The sequence below is a fragment of the Gekko japonicus genome, unplaced genomic scaffold, assembly GCF_001447785.1.
Source record: "Gekko japonicus isolate JY-2015 unplaced genomic scaffold, Gekko_japonicus_V1.1 scaffold270, whole genome shotgun sequence".
Classification (NCBI taxonomy): domain Eukaryota; kingdom Metazoa; phylum Chordata; class Lepidosauria; order Squamata; family Gekkonidae; genus Gekko; species Gekko japonicus.
Window position 1 is genome coordinate 653,017 of NW_015170282.1, and position 27,792 is coordinate 680,808.

Here is a 27,792-nt window from a genome sequence, read left to right on the forward strand (position 1 = left end):
TTGTGAATGGACAAACAGGGCGCTGTTAGGGACCTGGCAGTCCAGAATACATGGCTGGTAGGTTACATGTGGCTTGGTGAGTAACAGGTGATATGGGTCTGCACAAGCCCTTTTAACTGCGTTGACATCGGAATACAAGATGTGCAAGAATGTGCTTCTTCGAATGCCCCTATACTTTTGAGAGACTACACACTTATTAGTGTGTGCTGAAGAATCATAAAAAATTAACAGAAAACATTACACATTGAAAAGTAGTATCCAATTCATATTAGTCACTGTCTTGTGAAGACCATAGAACCTCTTCACTCTCCCGAGCTCTTTTTGACAAGGTATTAGGATGCTTTCCCCTTCCAGAATGTTGTCTGCAGTTCATGAGGCAGGAGCAATATTTTGGATATCATTTCTGACTTCATTTTTACTAAGGCCTGGTGTTTTTATAGTTATGGAATGTTGCCAGACCACGAACATTCACGCAAAACATGTTTTCTTTGATTGATATCTGGGAGGAATTTAAAAGGCAGTCATTCTAGTTTTGTATTTCTAAGGGATTTTTTAAAAAAAATTGTACACTTCTTAATGTCCTTTGAATTAAAAACAATTATGTAAAGACAAAGTATCAAACTATATTTGAACCACTTCTGCCAGCCAAAAATCTCTGCCATTTTTAAAAAGCTGGTTAATGGTTTCCCAGCCAAAAATCTCTGCCATTTTTAAAAAGCTGGTTTTTATGTTGTTTTTTCAGATGATATTAACTGTGTTCCTGAGCAACAATGAACAGATTTTGACTGAAGTGCCAATTACACCTGAAACAACATGTCGAGATGTAGTAGAATTCTGCAAAGAACCTGGTGAAGGCAGTTGCCATCTTTCTGAAGTGTGGCGTGGAAATGGTAAGCGGTCCCTTGGTATTCTGAAATACTTTTCTTCTCAGGAAAAGTCACTACAGTCCTGCCTTGGCTTTCACCAGCTCAATACCCTCAAGCTTAGTGAACATTCATAGTACTTTCTCACTTTCATATCTCTTGTGGGATTAAAATGGCCGCTAAGCCCTTGGTCGCTGCTCACCATGGTGGCTGAAGGGAGCTTCCATATAGGGAGATAGCAAACCTTTGAATACCAGTCTTTAGGAGACAGTGTCAGGAGGAGGGCCTTGGTCTCTGTGCCTAGTTTGTTTGGCGCTCCAGGACAACTGGTTGGCCACTGTGTCAAACAGTACTAGATGGACTGCTGGTCTGATCCAGCAGGCTTTGTGTGTGTGTGTGTGTGTGTGTGTGTGTGTATGTGCAGTCATCAGTGTGGAAGAGGCATTTTGTTTAAAGCCAGCCTAATGGCATGGATTGTGAACATAGCTACAGGCAAGTTCATGGTATTTGCACAAAAATATGCTCATTAGCCCTGAACTGATTGCTTGTTGTATAGTTGGGATGAGGTTCTCAGAACTGAACTGAACTGAACCTATTTTTTGCACAATATAAAGCTGTCACATGATTTCCTTAATTACAATAAATTAGTGCTTACTAAGGGAATATGTGGTAGATTGGCATGGTGTCAGAGAACTGGTGAAGAAAGAAATATAGTGTTTGTCATAAAAAAAAGATGGGCCCAGGGAATTCAGGATCAGCATAACTAGGAAAATAATATTACTTATTAAAAATAATTATACACTGCCTTTCCTTCTAAAATGGGGCCCAAAGCAATACACTGCCTCTAAAATGGGGCCCAAATATATGTTTAAAAGATAACCCCACCTACCTCCTGCCAAAAACAGGCACTGTATAAAGACATCTATCTAAAAACAAGAACGTCATAAAAACAGTGGCGTCATCCAGAACTACTTGCCAAGCAACAAAGATAAGCAAAAACTTCAGGCGCCCTATTAGCAGTTCACTAAAGAATGGACAGTTCAGTACCCACTTCAGCAGAGAGCCTTTTGAAAGAAAAGTTTGGCAGCACTTCCTGCCAGTCAGTAGAGCAGGTGCTCTTCTCACCTCCTCCAGCAAGCCATTCGGAAGGATCGCTGGCATGACAGAAAAGGTCTGCAATCTGGCTGAGGACCATTGATGCGATGGCATGGAGAGTAAAGTGTAGGTTCATGTGAGTGTGTGTAGGTTCATGTGAGGAGAGCTGGCTTCTTATCGATTCATGCTAGAACAGAAAATCAGTCAGAGAGCAGCTGTAACCAAGAGAGACTAAGAGGTTAGAACTGTAGAATCTTACACTTTCTCCCTCTAATTGGAATTGAGCAATAGGTTAGCTGGCACCATGATGAAGGCTGACTAGTCCCACTGCACTTAATGAGGTTTCTGGCTAAAGCTCAGCATCAACCCCTTGTTAAAAATCTTAGTTAAGTGGGGAACCTGCTTAGCCTTAACCCCCATCCTGCCCTATGCTGTAGCTGTGTTCTGGTAGGAAGGAGGAATTAATCTGAGGAAGCTCTCTGAAATGCTGCTGTCTTCAGTTGTCATCTGAAGGTCATCACAGAAAGGGGCCAGACAAGATTTCTCTGCAGAGGGAGTTCCATAATTTCACTGCCGCAGCTGAATAGGCTTTCTAGAATCACTAAGATGGTAGAGGCAGTTGCAACAGAGCACTGAGGAAGATCGTAAACACTTGGGGAGCTACGGTGTGAGAATGCAATCCTTGATGTGTCCTGGACCCAGACTGTTTTGGGCATAGGCCGAAACCAGCACTTTGTATTTGGGCTCAGAAACCAAATCGAAACCAGTTCAGATACTGTGACGGTAGTGTGATGTGACCTGTGCAGTGATCTGGTAGCGTATTATAATGACTTTCTACAAAGGCTGTTTAATGTGACATCGTTTAGTATCTTCACCAGTGACTTGGATGAAATGTGCCTGCATAACGTGTGACCCACAATGACAAATGCAGTTCACCAGCCATGGATTAACAGTCTGTCAGGATGTCTGACAAGCCCTGTGTTTTTTGTAGTCCTCAGCAGGCAGCAAAAATAGGCGGCTTAGTGAACTCCTGGAGCGGCTGCCTACAACTAGGTGCAGGCCTGGGTGAGAACGATGATAGTAAAAGTCATATTTTTGCTCCGTAAGACCGCAGAATGAAAATGAGAGGCAAACATGGTGATAGGCAGATGGCTCAGTGGGAAGAAAGACTCTGTCAAGTTATGGACCTACGTAGCACTAAGATCTTGTTTTGAGTTACTGATTCCGAAAATTGTGGAAACTTGTCCTTTATGTTTGTTTAAAAAAACATATATTGGGGGGAGCTATTAAGAATATGTTCTGTGTTTTGTCTTTTGTTTTCTGTTTTTAAAGAGGGGGATTAGATTGTCCATTTGAGCACAATAACTTTGCAGTTTTTTCCAAAAAATTACAAAATGACTAAACAATAAAATAAGCTGTTACGCTTCGTTTTATTCACTTTGCCTACTCATGCAAACCATATGTCAAACAAGTCGCTCAGATAAGAAATATGTGATCTTTCTACATTCAGAACGGCCCATTCCCTTTGATCACATGATGTATGACCATCTACAAAAGTGGGGACCTCGCAGGGAGGAGGTGAAATTTTTTCTCCGACATGAAGAATCGCCAACAGAAAGCAGCGATCAGGGTATGTATATTTCTCTGAAGCTTGTTGCTATACCAGGAGTTAATCCTCTCCAACAATTCTTAAAATTCACCTAAAATATAAAGCAAGTATTATTGCATTATTGACTCGACAGAATTGGTAGAATCATAGCCACGTACAGACACTTCTCTCTTAATGATACACTTCACGTCCTCATCCCCAAAGAAACCCCTTTTGTTTCACCACTGTCCACCCACCATGTTCCTTTCTCACTTTTATCATTGCCATTTCCTCTCCCTGCTTGCTGTTTCCGGCCCACACAATGGTGTTATCGTTTCTTCTTTTACCTTCGTTATCACCTATTCATTAGGATACGTCTTTATTTCCCGCCTTCCTTTCAGCCACTTTCTTAGGTAACTTTTGCCATCTTGATAACTTTTGCCATCTCCTTCTTCTCTTCTAAAGCTCCTTCCCCAAATGGTGATCTCAGTGGATTGCAAGTAAGCCATCAGTTACGGTTACATAGTAAATTTTAAAAATAATTATAGCAGATATCTTAAAAGCAAACAGTCCTGCATCCTATATTAGCAGTTTTAAAACCATGTCAGTTTTAGTGGGTCTTGATTATTTGAGTTGGCAGAGGGGCGGTGCAAAAATATGCCCTGAAACTTATAGCTGAGTGTTGTCTGCCTTCCAAGCAAAATCCACAGTTTTTTTCCCCTGAGCTATGATCTAGTTGGCACTGCCATTCCACATGCAGGGGGGAAAAAGGATTTAAACACATGCTTCTCCTGCTTGGAGTCCTTTTTGCTACCTGATGCCTTTTGCCCACAATCTAATTATAGATCATTCACAAACACTTCAAAAAATCTTAAATTTACCTAGCCTGCAATGTCAGCATACACACTTGGGAAAATTGTTGATTTGTCATTTTTCTCATGCCAGTTGGGGTCTCAGACACTCATTTTTACACAATCTTTAGGAAATAGATCGTAATCTCATTTAAGAACAGTACCTTTTTAAAGGACTCTTGTTATATCATGGTCTTTTTCAGTCTCGCAAGCAGTCTGCCCTATTCTAACTAGCCAACTTCAAGGCAAGGCCAGCTCATGATCTTTAGCTGTCTAGGCCTAGATGGACGGTTACTGTGCAAAATGAAATGAGTGCCTTCACACGCAATGAATAATGCACTTTCAGCCTACTTCCACTGCATTTAAGTGATCGTTTGCAAGTTTTGCTGTTTTTTACAGTAAAATACAATTGCAAAGTTTATTGAAAGTGTACTGTGTGTTCTCTCTCCTTCGTTCTCTCCCTCGTTCTCTCCCTCGTTCTCTCCCTCCCCCCCTCTCTCTCTGTGTAAGCACTGAAACAGTTGATGGACAGTTTCATTTGATGCTTCAGGTACAGGACTGCATGTGCTCTTCTTCCTGTACTGTCTCAGGTGATAGCCTTGCTGGTGTGATAGAGCCAGGCCCCATGAGTGGCTTTTATAGGCCGAAGACAGAGTCCAGAGTCACCCTTGGACTTTGCTCTGAGGCAAATAGTTCATCTCATTCTTCCTCTTCCATGTGTTTATATGTTTGTGTTGCCTTTTCAAGCCTGCCGTGTTCAGACTCTTCTGCAGAAGCTTGTAAGCTCGTGTTGTTCAGCTCTCAAGCTACTTATGACACACCTGTTTCCAAATTGTGCTTTCCTTCTTCCCACCCAGCCTCTGCCTTTGAATGTCATTACTGTGTCAATCAGTCCTAGCATTATTGTAGAGTAAGAGGCTGCATCACAAGCAGCTTGGCAGCCTGGGTGTTGTGACTGCAGTAAACCAAGTGAAGGTCCTTTCACAGTCATGGTGATGGTAAAAATAACTTCTGCCAAGTAATAGTGGTCACACATTTGATAGGTAGAAAGTTTGTAAAACATATAAGCTCTATTGCTTAGTAACCATCTGCCTAATCATTAAATCCTCAACTTATATGTAACATATGGTTGGGTGACCTTGGGCCAGTTACACACTCTTAGCGTAACCTACCTCACAGGGCTGTTGTGTGGGTAAAATGGGGGAGACGAGAGTGATGCAAGGCACTGTGAGTTCCCATTGGGGAAAAAGGCATGGTATAAATAAAGTTAAATATAAAATGTATAAAACCAGTTCTTAAGTGACAGATGCTAACTGACAGTGATGACCCTCAGTTTTTCATGAAAATAAATTCTCTCAAAATGAAAGGTAAACCCGGACTTCCGGTTGATGGCGGCGCGCTAGCAGACTCACCTCCCGGACTTCCTGGGGGTGAAGCTGCGCTCCAGCAGAAGGAGGGGGTTCGCAGGATCGTTACCCCCCCCCAGGGACCTGGGTGAAGGGGCCCTGGCCATGGGACTCTTGAGAAGTCGCCTCTTCGCCGGCGCGAATTGAGGCGCTTCTCCGTCTCGACGGTTCTTCGTGCTATGAGGCCGAATGGAACTAAGTGATGCCGACCGGGTCAAGCATGGGAGATCGGGCGGCAGAAACGGAGCTTAAACGAGGTCTGAGGACCAATTATGAACGTGAGTTCAACTAAAGCGTACCGGTTAAAATGAAGCTCCCCACCCTACGGAACAGAAAGTAAGGCGAGCGGGGGAGGGACGCCTCCCATGTGCATTAACTTTTAAGCGAATTGGAGGGGGGGAGCGGAAGAGAAAGTGGATAAAACTGTTGAGAGAGACTTACCAAGATGAGTTTGGGCGTTTAAGTGCATATTCAGAGACTTTTAAAATATTGGCGAAAGTAAACAATCTATAAAGATGGCGGGGAAGAGGACGGATAAAGAAAAACTTTTGAAAGCGAAAGGAATAGAGAGCCCAAGACCGGAAGGAACCAACGAGCTGGCAAAGACTTTGGCAGAATCCGTTCGCCCCCTGCTGGACCAGATGAATAACCTCAAGGAGCAGCTGTCAACAATGAATCAATGTATCACCACTCAGCAAACGCAGTTGAACGAGACACTCAAAATGATGAGCCAAACAGCTGAGAAGGTGAAAGAAGTGGACGCCACTGCCCAAAGGGTGAAGAAGAAAGTGCAAAAACTAGAAAAGAAGCAAATCTCCACAGAAGATCAGCTGCTACAATTAAAAATGGAAAAGGCTAATTTGATTCTCCGCTCCCAGGGAATTCCAGAGACTAAGGGTGAGAATCTGAAGGAAGTGATGACAGAAATATTGGCCCCAGTGAAAGATATGAAGGCAGAAGCTTTGATGAGCGACATGGATGTGGCCTATCGGTCATATTCTGGATATATAAAGAAAAATAATCTGCCTGGGGAAATAGTGGTAAGATTCTCAAAGAGGTGTGTGAGGGATGCAATCCTGAAAGCGGCATCTGGAGCACCCTTGATTGTTGGAGTTAATACTATCAGAATTTTAAAAGACATTCCATTTGAAATAAGACAAAGGAGAAAGAAATACAAAGATTTGACTCTTTTTCTCCAGACAAATGCAACTGGATAACTCCAGAAGGCGTCACCTTCATAATCAAGGATAAAAAGGAAACGATTGACTCTGTCCAGAAAGCACGGGAATTTTTAAGAGTCCAATGAGGGGAGCCAGAGGAGGAAGAAAAAGAAGGGATGGACAGTAAGTCCAGTGGCGAGCTGGACTTGGGATCCTCCGGAGAGGACTCTCCGTCAGAGAAAGGGGCAACCCCCAAAAGTCCTTATAAATTGCGGAAGAGATTGGGCAAGGGGAAATGAAGGCTGAAGGACTCTGAATTGTGCCTTTGAAAGTATTGAAACTAGATGCTTAGGGGGTCTCTTGTTAACAGTTAAACTTAAGACTTGGAAAAAGATACTATATTTGACTCAGTTCATAATGGGACTAGCGGGATTAAGAGATGATGTTTAATTAAGCTATTTTGATGATCTCCCCTCTTGGGTTTTTAGATAGTAGTGGGTATATTTTCTTTATCCTTTAAATATAGTCCCCTTTCCTTTTTCTGTTGTAGTTTGTAGTATTGATAAAATGCCATAAAAAATCCCCTCAGGGGGACAAAAAAAGAAAAGAAAGGTAAATCCAAGTTTGCCACAGAATACATACTCAGCGAGGATATGCACTGAATAACCATATCTGGTTTGTGATTGTGTAATTTTGTGGTGGACAAATGCAAACGTCTCTTTGTCACATTCACACTTCATACCCGTAGGCATACATTTTAAAATATCAGGTCAAGTCTGAACTCTCCCCAGAAGCTGAAATTGAGGCTATTGTAGTTTGACCACGTTATGTCGCTGGAGTCGCTGGAAAAGACAATCATGCTAGGAAACATTGAAGGCAGCAGGAAAAAAGGAAGGACCAACAAGAGATGGATTGACTCAGTTAAGGAAGCCACGGCCCTATTGTGGAGGTCGCTGGTTCATAGGGTGGCCATAAGTTGGGAGTGACTTGACAGCACTTAACACACACACACACACACACACGCACATCTAAACATGAAAGTTGGGAAGTGTCCCTTTCAATAAGAGCTTGAGCCAGACCAGGCTCTTTCTAGCAGGCAAAGGAAAGCAGTTTAGCAGTGGTTTTTCTGTGGAAAATATATAATGGCTTGGTGCTGCTATATCAGTTTGGGAAAATGCAAGACTCGGAACACATCAAACAAATGTCCCCTTAGTTCATCACAACAAAAGTAGGTGAGGTTTGGTAACCGGTGATTCCTCATGTATTTGTCTTGATGCTTTATTGCTTGTCCTTTTGAGATAAAGATGCAGTTTTGAAAAGTAAAAATAAACCTTGCATACCAGAAATGTTTTAAACATAGCCAGGCTTCGGGTTTGTGGGAAAACAACCGGTTTCCCTCTAAACTAAGCAGAGTTAAGTCTTTAAAATAAAACCTGGGAAGAAAATGAATCATGGCTGTATTGGGGAGTTTTATGAGGCACCTGTGAAATTGGCCTCTCGTATACTTTTTTACCTAGTGCTCAGCTGGAACTGCTGTTTCTTTCAAGGCACAGAAATGAAAATGTATCAGTCCAACTGTGAAAACATGATGTTCAGTTCATTAGTTTGCATAACGATACTGTGTTTCCTGGTTCTGTGGTAGTGAAATCCATTTGCTGTAAAAAAAAGATAAACTTTGACATGGGGAAGTTGTGAATCCAGAAGCAAATCTTCGGCAGACTTGCACTATTTAAATCCTGCTGATTACGATGGCTGCAATTTAAGCATGTATTTACATCCCCTAATTGAAATCAATGAGACTGAATAGTTCTTAACTTAAACTGGATCATTCGCTCCGGCTTTTTTTTATGGGGGTGAGGAATTGATAAGGCTTTCCTCCCCACTGCAGGGTTAGGTCTGCTATGGTATTAAGGTGAAGATGAAGTGAAATTAACAAATCTCTTTTCAATTTCAACTCATTTGCCTTCTTCCTCCAGGGAGCCCTTACAACAATAGAGAGGCTCTTCAGGCCTGGAGGGAAGCCTTAGTTAAGGAGTGATTTGCAGACAAAACACAGAACAGAGGAGCCAACACTGTTAGGAGGGATAATCAAGGGCCAACTTTATTTGATTCAGCACGATAAGCGGCTGCAACAGCCAAGGGCAAAACTCACCAGCTAACCCTGTCTCCTTGCAGGGAAGGGAATTGAATGGCATTTCCCCCACCTTCTCCTAAAGAAGCAGCAGCAGCCGTGATGGTAATGGAGGCCCTTTATTAGGAAACATTGTCTGACCAGAATTCCTACAATATGAGCTGTGCCATTAGATACTTTAGTTAAGAAGGGACAGGTGAGCAAAGTCTTCCCAGCATTAGCATTCTTTCTTTTCTACAAACACATGCAGGACCAGAGGGTAGTGAGACTAGATATTTACACCACAGTAGTACTGCTCCTGTGGTAATGTCTATTGCAGTGGTCATTGTGTCACTGTTAAATGAATTTCCGATAGATTTAGAAAAAACAAATTCCAGTCCCACCACAAAGACGAAAGACACTCACTCGTTCAGCACAATAAACTGTGGCTCAATATGATCCTGTTTTGAATTTTTTAAAAGTTGTCTAATAACCCTTTAAGTGTAAATTTGATAACTGTGTTGTTCCTAGGCCGCCTGACTCAAAATCAGAGGAATGGAGTTAATATACCTGTCGAGAAACGTACTGAAAATGGGGTATGTTGAAATAACTAATACATTACACAACGTGACATGTTGCATTAATTTAGTTTGTGTATCTAAATACATACTTAGAAATATATAAACTGAAATTTCTTTGTAGCACTGCTGATGGCTGACTGCACATTGATTTGCTGTCTCCTTTTCACTAATTTCCAGCTTAAACTTAATTTATTTTGATTTCTGTGTTGACCTTTCCCAAGGGCTTAGCGCAGATAACAGCATAAGAGGAGAAATATAATATAAAGAGCTCAACAGATTAAAAAAATATAGCTGCAACCTGCTCCTGCTGTTAAAGTACCTGATTTTTTTTACTGGAAAACAGTTTATGGGGTACTTTGAAGACTATAGACTTGGGCACTGGCTTATCCGTTTTAATTATCTGCATTAATGATGTGTTCCAATGGTTTAAATTGATGATTATTTTTTTGTACTGTATGTATCATTAAGCCTGTGGGTCCTGAGTGTTGGGGGGGGGGTAGGGTATATAAATATACTGCACATTTTGCCATAGAAAAGTATTGCAGCATATAAATAAATATGAGGTAACTGATGGTCATCATAATCTCTGTTCCTCCCCTAAATGTTCTTTGTACTTCTACTGAGAAATCACCAAGAGGCGCTTACAGTAAATGACTACTGAAAATACTAAGGGCTACAGTGAAATTTCTTGGTGTCCTGGCACCTGGGATTTGTCGAGCCCTGAGTTATAGAATGCTGGCTTAGCTCAGAAACTCATCAAGAGTATATTATGCCAGTTTAACTACTAAATACACACTTAGGGTAAAGACGTCCCCCCAACTCTGGACATGAAACCTTTTTGTTTTATTTTTTAAAAAGTGCAGTAAGTGCTACCTAGCAATCCTGCTTAAATATCCTTAAACTAAAGGGGCTGTGTGGATGTTTGTTATTGCTTTCATACCTTTAAGCTAGCAATAACTGTAATTTGTTATGTCTTCTGTTTTTGAGAGATTAAAGTGTTTCGGGTTTTTTTGGTAGGTGGAGACTCACGGGTGGGTTGTTCTCTGCTGAGCAAGCCTTCTTAATTGGTTTTCATAGCACTTCTAATAGCTGGAATCTGTTTTCAACATAAATATTTTTAACACTTTGGGAAAAAAGACTTGCCTGAACCTTCGGCAATTTGCGTGGGGCACAATTTCAGGTTTCCTGGTTTAGGAATCCCTGAATCAAGCTCCAGTTTGCCCTGCCACGTCTCCATGCCGATGCATGCACAAACTGGACTCGGGTTTCTCTTCATGAACTGTGATTCCGAACTTCAGTTTAACCCCGCTTTAGAATCCCTCTGGGTGGCGGTGGTGAGATGGAACAAACTGAGATTGAACTCTGGTTTGTGGGGAGGAAAGAAATTTCAGCTTGCATAGATGCTGCGATCAGATATCATTGCAAATTGGAGCTTGATTCAGGCCTTCTTGAATCAGGAAGCCTTCAGTTGTGCTGTAGGTAACTTGTTCTGGTGCACCAAAAAGCAGGCAAACACATGCTTATTATCTAAACAATGCCAGTCTAATAGGTCCATGCTCATTTTTTGGCAGGGGCACAAAAGGGTGGATTTATGAACTCAAGTAATCCACTTACTGTTACATAATAGGAGGGGCTGTGGCTCAGCGGAAGAGCATCTGCTTGAGCCTGCTTGGGCAGGGAGGGCGGGATAAAAGTCAAAATAATAAATAATATAAGGTTCCAGGTTCAATCCTCAGTATCTCCAGTTAAAAGATCTGGCAGGAGGAGGTGTGAAAGACCTCTGCCTGAGACCCTGGAGAGCCTCTGCCCATCTGAGCAGACAATACTGACTTCGATGGACCCATGCTTTTTACTTGTGAATACTGTGGCAACACAATCAAAGAAGGAAATTTTTGGACCACAAGTTTATTTTATAATCACTGGGCTAGTGATTGCACTTTAAAGGTCTTATGTGCATATTTACCCTGTGCCTGGCGATTTTACTTTTGAACAATTTATTTAATGGTCCTGATTGAATCTATACTTTGTATATATGTCTGATTGTATTTATGTGAATATAATTATTAACCATCTTGCCACATATGTATGACCTCTGAGGAAGGCCTATTTGGCCGAAACGCGTAAGGTCAACTTTGTCAGCCCTTGATATTTGTATATTTTGTATATTTTATATAGGTTGTAAATGGGCCTCTATATATGTTTTAAAATGTGTGATAATTAATAAATACATGTACCTCTTTTTATTTTTTATGAAAAGGTTTTAATATTGGCCCTCCTTTTCACTAACCTTTGTTTGGTTCTGGAGTTTCTTGTAAGGTTCAGTTTTTTTCCCCTTTTTGTTTCTGCTGATCCAATATAAGGCAGCTTCAGGTGTTCATGTAATTTGTTAGGCCTTATTTGTTGGTTGAGTGTGGAGTATTTTCTAGTTCTCCGACAAACAAAAGAACAACTGAAAATTTGTTTGTTTTTAAAATTGTCCTTAAACTTTAACTGCTCCCTGCAACCCCTGTGCATGTGTGATTTTATATTCCTTTATTTCCTTTGTTCTATACTTCATGCTCAGAGACCAAGGGGTCATAAGCAGACAAGTTTGATAGTTCATATGGTACAGAATAATACAATCCAAATATACAGAAGATAACCAAGGAATCAGAAATGCAAAGTACAAGGAGTAAAATATACCATTATGGATAAAAGTCATTAAAAACCGTTGATAAAAATGTTACCACAGCAAAATTGGAAGCCAAAGCCTGGATTGCAATATTTATTTTTAGATTAAACATTTTTCGTTCTTCAGAGGAGTGTTATTTACATTTACTTGTCAATGATGGTTTTTGGAGTTCTTGGCAACAATTAGTCGATGATAGATTGCAGAGGCTGAGTTTGTCTTTTGAGACTTTAAAGCAAATTGAAGACTGCTCTGCATGGAAACTGAGTAAGGATTTTTTTAAAAATCTGCAGGGTCAGTTTTGTTGTATGAAATGTATTTGTTTCTTCGTGGCTATCATTTGTAGCTGCCTTAAATGATGGGTGTGTGGTTTGTAACATCAGATTGCATTCAGGAGAAAATATGCTACTGCTGTGGGTTGGATCCTGTTTAAAATGTCTGTATACTCAGCTGGGGGTGATTTTTGCTGATTTGACTTGTCCAGTTATTCCTTTGGGGGGGGGTCTCCAGTGCCCCAGGAGCCGCATTTTGTGCTACAGCTGGAAGAGGAATATGTGGAATTCATACTTCCATGGTCAGTAATCTGTGCATGAAAGTTTTAGGTGGAATTCAAGGCTCTGTGTCCTAAAACATGGAAATGCTTGACAAAAGATGTAATACCGTATCTCGGCATACTAGACTTGTTCACATGTTACATCGCAAGGTACAATAATATCATATGTCTTTGAAACGGATGTACAGTGCTGTGTAATGAGTGATCTCCAGGGAGTGCCTATCAGGTGACACTTGCAAGGACAGGAGCTAGTGGTTAACTAAAGATTCCCTGGTGTTCTTATGTTGAAGAGTGGGCAAGGAACTCTGAACTGCTGCAAGATCCTGACCGCACAGTAGAACAAGGTACTCACAGAATGTTTTGAAATGCCATTTGGTGCCAGGTTTGTCAAGATGAGGTGGCTTTCTTTGTGATTTTATTTTTTGAATGTTCTTTTGTTTTTGTTTTTCTTCTATGTAAGCTACCTTGAGTGCTTTGGAAAAGTGGCCTGGGAAGGTCTTAAATGTAGACACCAATCCTTGGAAATGGGTGGAAATTCCCAACAAATTGGAAGGAGTTATTGCACCTGTGTTAACATCTAGTTCTGTTGATCAGTGCTCCTTTGGGGGACTGAGTGAATGAGGTGGTGGCGGCTACACGCATGGACAGCTTCAAGAGGGAATTCGATAAGCATATGGAGCAGAGGTCCATCAGTGGCTATTAGCCACTAGGTATAGATAGGAACTCTCAGGCTGGGGCAAGTGATGCACTGTATTCTTGGTGCTTGGGGGGGGGGGGCAACAGTGGGATGGCTTCTAGTGTCCTGGCCCCACTGCTGGACCTCCTGATGGCACCTGATATTTTTGGCCACTGTGTGACAAGACTGTTGGACTGGATGGGCCTTTGGCCTGATGCAACATTGGCTTCTCTTATGTTCTTATGAGGACAGTGGTCTGGCATATGTTGGGCCATTCCGTGTGACTGTAGGTACACTGTGTCTCTAGTAGCCCCAGTAAATCATCTCTAAGTAATGGATGGAGGGTGAGGGCCACCAGTATGTAGTAGTGAGACCCAAGTTCAGATCCCTTTGTGGCAGTGAATCTCACTGGGTGACCTTAGGTGTCTTGTTCTCTCTCAGCCAAACATACCTCACAGGGATCAAATGGATCGGTGGCAGTAATCATGTATGTCACCCTGTGATCTTTGCAGGAAAGAGTAGGATAAAAATATGATAACAGTTATAAGGAAGTAGCAGATAATAGTTTCTATTGCTCTTGAAGTGTTTTTTTGGTAATTAACAAGGCAACAGAACGCAAATATTGCCCCCACGAATGCTAATTTTGCACGTGGTGGTGTTAATATTAAACATATTTTAATTTTATCCCGCCCTTCCTCGAAGGAGCTGAGGGCATGTGCATGGATTCCCTCCCACATTTTTACCTTAGGAGCAGCCCTGGGAGATGGGTGAGGCTATGAGATGTTTGCTGGGGCGTATGACACTCCATGAGTTTCATGTCTGTATGAGGGTTTGAACCTCAATCTCCCCAGCCCTAATGTGATATTCGTTCTTTTTACACAGCACTGGCAGTCGCTACAAATTTCAAAGACACATTACAAATATAAGCAAATCCCCCCCCCTTCATCTCAACACCACTATCTCAGTCAGTCAGCAGTTGTAGAAGGGACTGAAATTGGTAGGTATAATGGCAGATGAAGGAACTGAAGGGGTGAGAGTGGGGAGAGGTGTTTTAAAGACTGCTTAAACACCTGGAAAACATCATAGGAAGGATTCCCATATTTGTTTAGCATTTGCGTGTCTTCTTAATCTTGTCGCCTTTCGGTAGGAGGGAATAGCTGCTAGTTTTTGGTAACGGTGATGACAATACAGATCTCCTCTGTTGAAATCTAAGGGTGGGCTAATAAATCATGCCGCCTGCACACTTGGAAAGGATTTATTTACCAGCTTTCTTTTAAAAACATTAAGAGAACTGGATGACTGCCCTGGTGTTGGCTTTGATTACTGCAGTACATGCCGATCACAATTTTGTTCCATTTTTTACTGAACCTTCCTTCCACAGTGCTTGAGGCATTTAGCATGGCAGCGAAACGTGGGTCATTTTGCCATTAGAACAAACAGGCACTGTTACATTGCGTATCATATCTACAGTGAGAGCTGCTGAAACAGAAAATGTGTTCAGCCAAGGGTAGAATTGTCTCTGCAACATTAACAATGCAATTAAAAATATTAGAAATGTTAAATTATTGCTACACACTAGGGCCCCATCCACATAATTCTTTAAGCAGCCACAGAGGGGGCTGAGCGAATGCAGTTTGCTCTCTGGTACATAGTCCTCCTGCAGTTGCTTCACCTCCCAGTTATCCATGCCACTGTAAAGGTATTGGAATGGTAAAACATGGCTCTAGTGGGGGGGGAAACAGCAGCCTCTGAGTGACACATGAAATGCCCAGGAGGGAGAGAACTCAAACTACATTTATTCAGGCCCCATCTTTGTGGGGCCAGTTACTGCCATCAACAGAACTGAGCAATAAAGTTTTCCTTGAATGGTTACCACTTCTCATTGTAGGTGTGTATGACTGGGGAAGGTTGCACATATGCTCCCCCACAAAAGACAAAGCAAAACCCCTACAAACCACCTACACATCAGAAAAATAAGCGTATCGAGGAGCTGATGGGCTAAATTTGTTTTCCTAAACATATGGATTTTATTTGGGCAGAACTAGAGTTCCCCCTCCCCCATGGAGGAAGTCTTAAAAATGCAAACCATTCCCTTTGCCTGCAGTGCAGCCTGTAGCACTATAGAGAGAAGAGAAGAGATTGGATTTATACCCCACCCTTCACTACCCAAAGGAGTCTCAGAGCAGCTTACAATTTCCTTTCCTTTCCCTTCCCTTCGTCTCCCCACAACGGACACGGTGTGAGGTAGGTGGGGCTGAGAGAGCTCCTTTGAGAACTGATCATGAGAGAATAGCTCTGAAAGAACTTGTAACTGACCCAAGGACACACCAGCAGCTGCATGTGGAGGAATGGGGAATCAGACCTGGTTCTCCCAGATTAGAGTCTGTGCTCTTAACCACTAAACCAACTGGCTCTCATGGAAGGCTTCTTGAGTCTACATGAACTAGCTCTCAAGTAAGATTCTGGCGCTTGAACCTTTGGCCCTGTGCATACAAAGACTAAGTTGTGCTACCAAGCTGCCCATCCCTGTTCTGATGTCGTAAGCCTTAAAAACAATATGTCTGTAACCTGTCATTCTGATGGAAGCAGTGGTATAAACACATGAAATGTTTGCTTGAGAGAGGAGGTAGATTCTCCAAACATTCTGGGTATCTGAGGGAAAAGGTTTCTATTTTTAATGTTGTTTAAATGAAAGTATGTTCTTTCCTACCTTCACTGTTTGATACCCGAAGGCCTTTCCAGGCACTAAAAATAGGTGTCTTTCCTTTAATGTTATGCTACTGCCTCAGTTTCCATAGCAGCACAACCATATCAATCCCCGTGTAAGAGAACAGGACACAAACTTAATGCACCAGGGATAGCTGTATTCTTGGTCACCAGTTGTTCAGGGGTGAACTGGGAAGTTAAAATGCCCCCTGAACAGCCAAGCTGAGTGATCCTTGCTGTGCAGCAAACTGGGTCTGCGGGGCCATTCAGTTCAGTGGTACCAATAATGAGCATTGGAGCACCCATTACATCTACCTGCAAACTTGGGGTTGCCAGGCTCCAGGCAGGGCTTGGAGATCTCCTGAAATTATGACTGATCCCCAGATGACAGAGATCAGTTCCCCTAGAGAAAATGGTTGGCTTGGAGGGTGGACTCTGTAGTATTATTACCTGCAGAGGCCCCTCCCCTCCACAAACGCTGCTTCCCTAGGCACTCAAGGAATCTCTAGGAATTTCCCAAGCTACAGATGGCAGTCCTGTGCAAACTGATGGCAGTGCAGAAAGGAGGCACCTATTGAGCTGACACCAGTCATCGTGGCCACCAAGGTGCTGGTAAAGTTGCTAGGATTTGGTTTTGCTTGCTCCTTGCCCCCTGTGGCCCCCTGTGCCAATAGCCCCTTAGGAAAATTTCCTCAAAGTCAAAAGCCAGTCCGCCCCTGCATGTTCTGGAGGAAGAGTTCCTGAATGGCTAAAATAACATATAATATATGCAAAAGAACTAGTGCAGAGGTGTGGTGGTCAGTGTGCCCTCTAAGCTTTGGAGTCTTGTGAGCAAAAATTCTACTTTGTGAGCTACTGGCATTAAAGTTGTGAGCGAGCGATTTGGCTACTGCATAAACTAGTTGGCTCTGGAGCCATCCTTCCTGAGCGAAGACAAAAACTGTGTGAGCCAGAGGCTAAAAAACTGTGAGCTGGCTCACACTTAACTCGACTTAGAGGGAACACTGGTGGTGGTATATGGAGCCAGTGTGGCGTAGTGGTTGGAGTGTTGTCCTAGGATCTGGAAGACCCAGATATCTTGAACAAAGTCTGGGGGAGTGTCACCGGGCTTCTGTTACATACCCCGATCTGTGTCATAATCATAATTCCAAAGTATGTATTAGCAGGGGAATCATGAGTGGAGCCTAAGGTGCTCGCAGTGTTCATAGAATGGCTGTTTTAGACTACAGGTAATGATTGCTGGCTGAGAAAAATGGAGCAATCTACTCCTGGATCCAGTCTACCATTTGAGTCCAACACAACAAATGTGCATACTGGTCACGTGAAAAAGCTATTATCTGAAAAAGGTTTTTGTCCTTGCCGCTATAACACACATCATAGTTCATACATAGTGGCTTGGATACAGATAACTGCAAACAGAGTGGAACTGGTTTTTGCAGATTGGTTCTTCCTCCTGCAGCCCTCTTTTCCCCTAAAAAACTGCCCCTGAGTGCTGGAGAAACCTTACAGCATAAAAGGCCTATAAAAATCTTGGTCCAAATAAAATTAATTAATGGAAGTAACTTCAGCAGCAGCCTTCAGGGAGCATAACAAAGTGAAATGGAAATTCTCGGATGTTTTGGCAGTTTCAGCACAGAAGAAAGGTAGGGTTTTTTGTTTTTAAACAAAAGACCCGGTATAAAGATGGAAATAACATCTGAAAGGTTAATGCTGGTGACATTTTTGATGTCAGAAAAATGAAAGTCAGCCGAGCCTCCTTTCAGAAGGAAAAATAAAAGGATAGCTCTCAACCGGGGAATTTAAATATAATATTCACAAAAGCATTTGGAAAAGCAGGCCAAGAATACAAGTTGGGAGGGAGCAGAAAGAAGAGACTGAGTAATTTCTGTTTTTACTGTGCTTTACACAAGTTTTAACAGTAATGGTTACATCAGCCCTGTAAGGCAGGTCAGTATTATCCCCGTATTGCAGATGAGAGATTATCTGGAAAGAATAGACTTTATTTAGTTGCTTTTATTCTACTGCAGTTGTCCCCACCTCCATTTTTACCTTCCTAACACCCTGTAAAGTAGGTTAGACCAGGGATTCCCATGGTGCCTGCCAATACCTTTTCTGGTACCCACCAAATGTTTTTTGAAAGTGAGTGAGGCCAGGTTGGGCTTTTGCCCAGCAAGGCTTCTGACTGAGTACTGGAGATCTGGGTGGATCTGCAGATTTTTAAAAACATTGCTTTGGCAGCAGCTGCCACCACAGCACAAAAATTTTCAGTGGGACTGAAGGTAAGCTGTGACAGCCATTTTGTGACTGAGCTAGGGTTGCCAGCTCCAGGTTGGGAAATACCTGGAGGTTCTGGGGGTAGAGCCTGAGGAGGGTAGGCGTTTGGGAAGGGGAGGGACTCCAACTGGGTTATAATGCCATAGATAAGCATATGGAGCAGAGGTCCATCAGTGGCTATTAGCCACAAGGTATAGATAGGGACTCTGAGGCAAGTGATGCTCTGTCATCTGGGGCAAGTGATGCTGGGGCACGTGAGCAGAGGTCCATCAGTGGCTATTAGCCACAAGGTATAGATAGGGACTCTGGGGCAAGCGATGCTCTGTCATCTTGGTGCTTGGGGGGGGGGGTCAACAGTGGGAGGGCTTCTAATGTCCTGGCCCCACTGGTGGACCTCCTGATGGCACTGGTATTTCTGGCCACTGTGTGATACAGAGTGTTGGACTGGATGGGCCTTTGGCCTGATCCAACATTGGCATCTCTTATGTTCTTATGTTAAGTCCACCTTCCAAATCTGCCATTTTCCCCAGGTGAACTGATCTATGTGGCCAGGGGTTTAGTTGTATTCCCACAAGATCTTCAGGCACCACCTAGAGGTGGATAACCCTAGGTGCCATTTTCCCCAGGTGAACTGATCTATATGGTTGTATTCCCACAAGATCTTCAGGCACCACCTAGAGGTGGATAACCCTAGGCTGTGCCCACCACACTGTGTCAGAATTCCAAAGGTGCCCACAGGCTCAAAAAGGTTGGGGACCTGTGGATTATACTGAAAGAGACTAGCTCAGTGTCACTCATGGTAGAGTGGGGATTTGAATCTGGGTCTCTCTGATCCTCATCCATCTGTGTATCCACAACATTGCAGTGGCTTGCCGATGGCCGCCTAGTACTTTCATAGGTGTAATTTGACCCAGCAGTAGAGTTGTAACTCTAGCTTGGGAAATTTCTAGAGATTTCTGGGTAGAACCTAGGGAAGGTGGGGTTTGGAGAGGGGAGGGACCTTAGCAGGGTATAATGCCATAGAGTCCACTTGCCAAACCAGCCATTTCTTCTGGGGTACTGATCTCTGTAGACTGGCGATAAGTTGCAGTTCCAGGAGATCTCCAGGTCCCACATGGAGGTTGGTAGCCCTACCCAGCAGCCTCTCAGATCACAGCTCATTTGCTTAGCCAGTAGGCTACAACAGCTCTCAATAACAACATATTTTGGTGGTCTTGCCTTTATTAGCTCCCAGTATCCTCCTTTTTTGGGGGGGGGGTATTTTTGTATTTGTGTGTGTGTGTCTGCACCTGGAAGTCCTGTCGACCTCTGGTGACTGACCCCTACTTGGGGGCCTGGAGGATAATCAGAGAGGCGGCTGAATAAAGCCTACCCCTGTCCTCCCGATGTGGTATTCCAAGGAAGTCTCCTATCCAAGTACTAACCACAGTCGACCCAGCTTAGCTTCTGAGATCTGACGAGGTCGGGCTCGCTGGGCTATCCTGGTCAGGGCCCCCCAGTATCCTCCTTGATTGTGTTTTTTTCCCTCCTGGGGAGGACGGGGAGGACTGAGTTATGAGTCATCCCAGAGTGCTTTAAAAATCCACCCAAGCCGTTTTAAATTTGTTTTTCTCGTTTGTTGTTTAAAAACAAATTAATCTTACGGGGTGAGCAAGTGAATTTTACTATTTTGATTTGGGGTTTGGGGTAGGGATGGGTGAGAAATGAATTTATTAAAGCTGACTGGTACGTTTTGTGCCTTGTATTTCAGCTATGACACATCCCTTTGGTTTTAGTATTACTGCCTGTGTGGTATATTGTTAAGTTGTTTGCCCCCCCCCCCCTTTCGTTTTAGTCTGTACATCTGACAAGGAGAGCTTCACTTGGCCTGTGAAGGTTCCTTTTTTTGCTTTTTTTTTTTTGCAAGTGACCTTTTATCTTGTCTTGTACAGTCTGCACCTGGCAATAAGGTAGTAAATTTCAGTGGGTGCCAGTCAACCCCGGGGGCATCCCGTTATGCTGAAAAGTAAAGACTGCTGCAGTGTGAACCGGGTGTGGGGGTGCATCCTAATGATCTCCCACTTTGGTTCGACATGTCGTTTTGTACAGCTTGCTAATACCGCAAACTTTCTCTATCGAACGGAATGCGTCTGAACTCCAATCCCATCATCTGCTGCAAAAGGAGAACTTGTTCAATGTTCCCTACAGAATACGAAAAGTAGAGGGCATTAGGCTGATGAGATCTGACAGCTGGCTTGCTCTTGTCACGATCAGGTCTTTCACTGCTGGCAAAATCCACTAGCCTTTTCCATTCCCTGATCGCTGATGGATGCAGAGAGACAGCTTTCCATATTGATAAAGGACTTGGAGGGGGCGGGCTCTGTGCCTGGCAGAAAAGACACAGAACTCAAACCTTGTTATCAATCAGCTCTTTCCAAACTGAGATTTGAGGTTTATCTCTTGTAAGATTTTCTTGTGGGTGGGTGGGGGGGCAGCGTCTGCCAGCTTGGCTTGTTGACAGCAGTTAATTAACAGAATTGTTGTAGTAGGGGGAAACCCTGGGAGAAACTGAAGTTGAAGCCTGTTGAAGTATTGAAAACGTTTGCTGCATAGCACATCAGCTGTTAAATAAAAGTATTTTTTTATAAGTATACATCAGGAGGTAATGACTCTTTTAAAAAAGCAATGATTTCCCCCCCACACACATTATTTTGCAAGCATTATGTTATTTCCAATTACATTTTTAACAGTACATAGTTTATTTTTAATAAGCACACGCAACTCTTTAAATGTGTGCTGAAATACAGGAGCTCGAGCATGCTGGTTGTGCACAAAGGGAGCATTTGCGAACTGTTGAAAAAGAATGCATAGCTGGGCAAACCTGAAAATGTTATGGGGGTCTCACAGGATCAACTACACTCCCAGGCTATTTTCAATCTGTTTGTTTTCTGAAATACTTTATGGCTTTCATGCATTGCATCATCTGTGTAAACACTGCTTACAAAGCATTACCTCAGGAAAATGCATAATAAGATAATCATCGTGTTATTTAAGAGTCTTGCGGTGAGTCTTTAACCATAGTGGGCTGCAGCATATCAAAATAAGGTTGTGTTTTTCCCCAGAAGAATCCAGATTTAAAGGTCTATTTTTAAAGAAGCTCTGTTTATAATGCTTAATGAGGTATTACAATTACTTATAACAGCTCCTGAGTGAAGATATACTGTAAAAAAACAAGTTGACCTGTGCTTTGCCCGAGCCTTGATAGCTGGAGAATGAAGGCCACATCCTTATTTACTAGTCCCTGATTCTCTACACCTTTTAAGTATTACTTACACAAAGAGCCCACCTGCAGTTTATAGGTGGTCTTTCCCCTTAGCTGTTTGGGAGCTAATGTGGTTCACAGCTTTTGGAACAGATTAGAAATAATTTGGCTCTCCCTAGTCAATGGGCAGTTGTCAAAAAAGACAAAATACACTGCAGGTTTTCTCCAGGGAGCCAATATCCAGCCCCCCAGTATTGTATTGCCAAGTACCCTTGCAAGGATAGAAAAGTTATAAAATGGTAGGATTTCTGAAGATGGCATCAAAAGGTTTTATCTTGTACTGCTGAAAGATCAAGGAGAACAGGAAAGAAAAGTTATAAAATGGTAGGATTTCTGAAGATGGCATCAAAAGGTTTTATCTTGTTTATTTCTGAGTTGCTTTAAGTCTTTCAAATGTAGACTAATCTGAACTTTTCTCACAATACAACCTTTATAAGATTATGCATGGGAAAGAGCAGGTAGAGAAAGAGGTACTTTTTTCCCTTTCTCACAATACAAGAACTCGTGGGCACTCCATGAAATTGCTGAGCGGTCGGGTTAGAACGGATAAAAGGAAGTACTTCGTCACCCAAAGAGTGATTAACACATGGAATTCACTGCCACAGGAGGTGGTGGCGGCTACAAACATGGATGGCTTCAAGAGGGAATTAGATAAACATATGGAGCAGAGGTCCATCAGTGGCTATTAGCCATGAGGTATAGATAGGAACTCTCAGTCTGGGGCAAGTGATGCACTGCATTCTTGGTGCTGGGGGGGCAACAGTGGGAGGGCTTCTAGTGTCCTAGCCCCATTGGTGGACCTCCTGATGGCACCTGGTATTTTTGGCCACTGTGTGACAGAGTGTTGGACTGGATGGGCCATTGGCTTGATTCGACATTGGCTTCTCCTATGTTCTTATGTGTTGGGTGGTTCTAAGGGAATGGCCACTCTTGAGGGGTGATTGAATTCTCCATGTAGTCAAAGTGTCCCACTGTCTGCAGATGGAGTCTGATATAAACAGAAATGGGACAGTGTTATTATGATAGCTGACATCTCCCATTTAACTAGAACATGCATACTCTTCCATTGCAGCTTTCTAGGCAGCAAAGGTTGTCATGAGACCACAGTTTATCAGTTAGAGTTAGTGAACCAAGTGTGTATTCTTTTGATTTTTAATTATTAAAAAATTGCATTTTGATTTTATCTGGGGTTTGATCAACACGTTCCTTTCCATGAAGCTACGAGAGGATCTATGGGTATTGTTACTGGATTTCCAAATGGATTCTGCCTCTGGCAGTTTCTGACCTAATTAAAAAATGCAAGGCGGAGATATGGATGAAACCATTACACTGGCAATAATGTCATATACACTGAGTCCAGAAAATGTTCTGTTTTATTTAGTTCAAACAAAATTAGGTATTCCTCCCTGAAGGTTTTTATCTGGGACTGCTTCATACTGCAGCAGGGGGTGCTTGCTATATGAAAAGGTTTTAAGCTACTCTTTGCACCTTGGGTAAAATAAATATTTATTTCCAAACCTTGTATTGTCTTAATTTTCTATCATTCGAGAATCATTACTTATTTTACACAAATTCCAACCACAGATTCCACTAAACCCATTAGTTTTCATGCACGAACATCGTAAACTGCAATCTAACAATCCAGAAAAACCTGACAGTCCAAGAACAATTTCACAAGGATTGAATTTTTTTTCATAGACTACAATCTGACAGTCCAAAAAATCTAAATATTCCAAGAACTTGACAAGGACTGCCATTTTTTTCTTTCTCTGACAAGTTCGCAGTGTGTTTTCCTCATTTTGTATGTGTGCGCTCATGCCTGGAAGTCATCGTGGCCTCTGGTGACTCCTACTGGGGCATGGAGGATGTTCAGAGAAGTGGCTGGATAGCCCGTCTCTGCCTCCCGGCCCTGGTATTCTTTGGAGGTCTCCCATCCAAATACTTGCCAGGATCGGCCCTGCTTAGCTTTCGAGATCTGATGAGATCAGGTTTTCCTGGGAAAATTCTAGTTTTTGACCAGGAAAATGGTGCTGCCCACTCTCATTTTGAAGCAGGGCTTAATTATTTTTTTTTACTAGAGCTCACTGTGTTGGTTCTGGCACTGGTTATGTTCATATGCACAGTAAATTTTCTTCGCTGTCAAATAAACCACAGGTGGGCCTCATACTTTAGGTGAGTTTTTGATGTACCTGAAGCACAGCAAATCTCTTTCTAGTACTTAACATTCTGCCAAAGATGTAACTTTTCTGAAGAATTTGAGCATTGAAATCATTATTTTAGGGTGCTGTCTTTCCAAAAACTACTTTCTGTGGGCAGGTTTGCTTATTGAAAGTTCTTAATGTGCTCAGACAAAGTGAGAGCTAGAGATATCCACCTCCTGGGAACCCCCCAGAATTAAAACTCATCTCCAGACTACAGAGATTAGTTCTCATGGAGAATATGGGTGCTTTGGAGGGTGAACCCTGTAGTGTTGTACCCCACTGAGGTCCCTGTCCTCTCCAGGCTGCACCCCCAAATCTCCAGGAGATTCCCAACCTGGATCCGGCAACCCTGCCCCCCATCCCACACCAGTAGTCGGGGGGACCTGGCAACCCTAGTGGGAGCTCTGCAACATTGGCACAGAATGGAGAGTTCTGAAGGGAATGGTTGAAATGGCCTGCTGCGTGGCTACAGTTCCATGACCACTTGGAGAGCAAAACAATCACGTGCAAGTTTGAAGCTTCCCCCTCTCCGGCTACTTCAGGCCATTCTCAGGCTGGAAGAATCTCATAATTTGCCTGACCAGGCACCTTGCCGTTTGATGCTGGCATGCTAAGAATGAGTAATTCTTTTACAGCCCTATTGAACCATGGCTATTAAATAATGTGTTGAGAGTATGACATTGTGTAAGAATTTTTAAAAAAGGCTTTCCAGAATTTCTTTCGCTACTTCATAAATGCAGAAACTGCTTGCTGTGTAGGGTTAAGTATCTGGGAAAATTCAGATTTTTAATTTTTTGCTATAGAAGGTAAATCTTGCACCTTCATGTTTGCAGAGTGAAGCATAGAAATAAATGGACGATGTCTGATGTAAGTCCACACCAGAGAGAGGATGGGCTTTCAGTGGACACGACTGCGTTAGCTGGCCATGGCAAGATATTGATACCCGTCTGCTATTACTAGTGTGCCTGGTACTCTTTCCTTTACTCTCTATATCACTATTTTCCTTCTCATCTTCTATAACTCTGTTATTGAAACAAAATGGAGGGCTGCTGGTATATGCATGGCATTGCCTTTTTGGGGAGTTGAGTTTTCCTTGCCCCCCCCCATGCCTTACCCCAGAATGTGTTCCTACATGATAACAGGGTCTGCCATGGTCCAGACATTAGGCTGAGCAGATGTCACCATCTCTTTCCAAAGTCCTTTGAGAGATTCCAGCAGAGATTCTCTTCACATTTGTCCACTGGGAAGCATTTGAGAGTTTGTTGTTTGTGAGGGCTGTGTGGGTGGTTCTCATTCTTTTCCCTCTCCCTTCCTCCCAACTGATGATGCAGGAGGGATGTTATCCAGATGACTCTTGTTGTCTCGGGAACTCCATCTGTTCTTCTTCAAGCGCACAGATTTGTGGCATTGCGAGCGCAGTGAGGTGCATCTAGTATGTGGGTCAGTTGAATACCCGCTGTGATTTGCACTGCATATGGGTATGAATTCAGTATTTATGCTGGCACTTTGTCATGAGGTGTACTGTCAGTTATTTAGGAATGGATTATTCCTCTCTAAATGGGTACGTTTTGTCCTGAGCTGTATGATGTGAACACCCATGCAGCTGCACGGTCTGAAAGAACCGTGCAAAGGACTTAAGACAATGCCAGTTCGAATTTTACATGGCAAATGTTTTGCCGAATATATCGCCAGTCTCTGGCATGGCAAATATTGTACATGTTTATAAACAGTACGAGTCAAAATTACATGTTTATAAACAGTCCAGGCTATCTCGATCTCATCAGATCTCCAAAGCTAGGCAGGGTCTGCCCTGGTCAGTGTTTGAATGGGAGACCACCAAGCAAGTCCAGAATCGCTATGCAGAGGCAAGCAATGGCAAACCACCTCTGAATGTCTCTTGCCTTGAAAACTCTATGGAGTCGCCATAAGTTGGTTACGAATTGACGGTGAACCACAACAAAAACCAGCATGAAGACTTGTACAAACACACATTTCTGCTTTATGGTGTTTCCAGCTCCAGATATTAATTTCTACATGGCACGGTGTAAGTTAACTCTTAGTAAATTAGTTCTCACTTTAAGAAAATAAAGTATGCAGGCACTTGAATGGCAGCTTTCAACCGGGGCAGCAGACCAGCATACATAAGAAAGGTTTCATCATTTCTATAGCAAGTGTCAGTGTACAGAACGCTTCTTGTTGAGGATCTGATGGAATGTGGCAGGTGAGGTTCCACCGTCAACACACAAAATACCATTTTAGAAAAAGGTTCGTTAATAGAGTGTTAACTGAAATGAATTTTCAGCAGTTAGCAACTGGGAGTTCTGCTGCCGAGCAAGATTCCTCCAGGTTCGTACACAGAAATGTCCAAGTCATCAGAATGTTCCTCCGAGAGTGAATTTGTGGAATGTGTGGGAGTAGATATTTGCAGAAGGCTTTTTTGTTTGTTTTTAAAGTATATATCTAAAAGTAGGAGTTTTCATTGTTCCCGTTGGTGGAGCAAGGAGGATGTTTTTGGTCTTATGCATGATAGGCTGAGGTTTGTTTTGAAAGGTGAGTGATGTCATGTAGAGGACTACTAATAATATGAGCAGAGAGCAAAAGTTAGTTATCAAGGCTCAGAGAAAACAGCAGCGTTTAGAATATAGTCTGGTTTTCCTCGAGAACTATCTTCTGACATGGAGCGTCGCTTGGATTTGCAGGCTTTCCCGTGTTCCTTCAGCCATTTTGTCTGAATTTTAGCTGCGAATTATAATGAATGAGATTAATAGCCTGAGCCTCAGTGATTAACTAGACCTCTCAAGGAAGAGCTGTCGTCTGATGTTCAAAGGCTGGCCGCCTTACTTTGGAGGCCTAGAGCATCGGTTCTGATCTCGGAAGATCACAGTTTTGAAGCTGAAGAGGAATCCTGCTTGCTCTTCCTCAGTCATTCTTTTGCCATGTGGATGAAAGGGAAGCAACCGCGAGTAAAGCTACAGGTCTCAATCTGTTTTATGTCTTTTCCCCTCCCCGCTTCCTTCCCCCACGCTAGATCATTAAATTCGTTATGGAAGTCAAGGATGGTAAAGATTTTTCTCTCTCTAAAGCCAGCGGTGTTAGAGAAGGTATGCTTGTAATTAACGCTGCAATCCTAAACAGTAGTTTCCTGGGAGTAAACCCTATTGAATAAAACAGGAGTTCTGAGTAGACCTATTTCAGCTTGTCCCGTAAAAGTAGTTGTCATGGTATTCTGTTTTGATTTGTTTTGACAGAATTCTGAAATCACTTCCTTTGAAAACTGTGGGTTTAGTGGGGTTGATCCTAGTATTAATTTAGACATTTTTGTTAATTGTAAAATTAATTCATGTAGGAATACCTTGAAGATGGGATTCGAAGGCACTTGTTCGTCTGCAGACTTGTTGAGTATAATGCGAGTTATGCCACGTTAATGTTTGGTTTAGATGATATTTCTCCGTCGTGGTAATATTGGTTAATTTATCCTACAGATTTTCCTGGCTGAAGCCTGTTTTGGAGGCCAGTCTTTACTTTTAAAGCATACGTTCTTAACGTTAAAAGAGGGTTGTTTTTGCTTTACTGTATGAAGTGAGTATAATTTGGTCCACTGAGATTTTCCTGAAGAAAATGCTTTGATACAAATGTGGGTCTAATTCAGTACTTAAAAAAAAAATTGAAACAGAATTACATTAATTTTAAAAGGCGTCATTCTTAATTTTCAAGGGTAGTCGTGACACTCCATCTACTGTGTCTTGTTCTGATACAGTT

General features: G+C 42.6%; 1 protein-coding gene across 4 annotated transcripts in view; it reads left to right on the forward strand.

Moving 5' to 3' along the window:
• Positions 1–742: 742 nt before the first annotated feature.
• PPP1R13B (protein phosphatase 1 regulatory subunit 13B) overlaps positions 743–27,792 on the forward strand; it is a 64,837-nt gene continuing 37,787 nt past the window's right edge. For all 4 annotated transcript variants that reach the window (XM_015417818.1, XM_015417820.1, XM_015417821.1 and 1 more), the window contains exons 1-3: positions 743–890; positions 3,469–3,588; positions 9,605–9,669. In XM_015417818.1, the coding sequence (XP_015273304.1) occupies positions 743–890; positions 3,469–3,588; positions 9,605–9,669 (333 nt within the window). The remainder of the gene's footprint in view (positions 891–3,468; positions 3,589–9,604; positions 9,670–27,792) is intronic.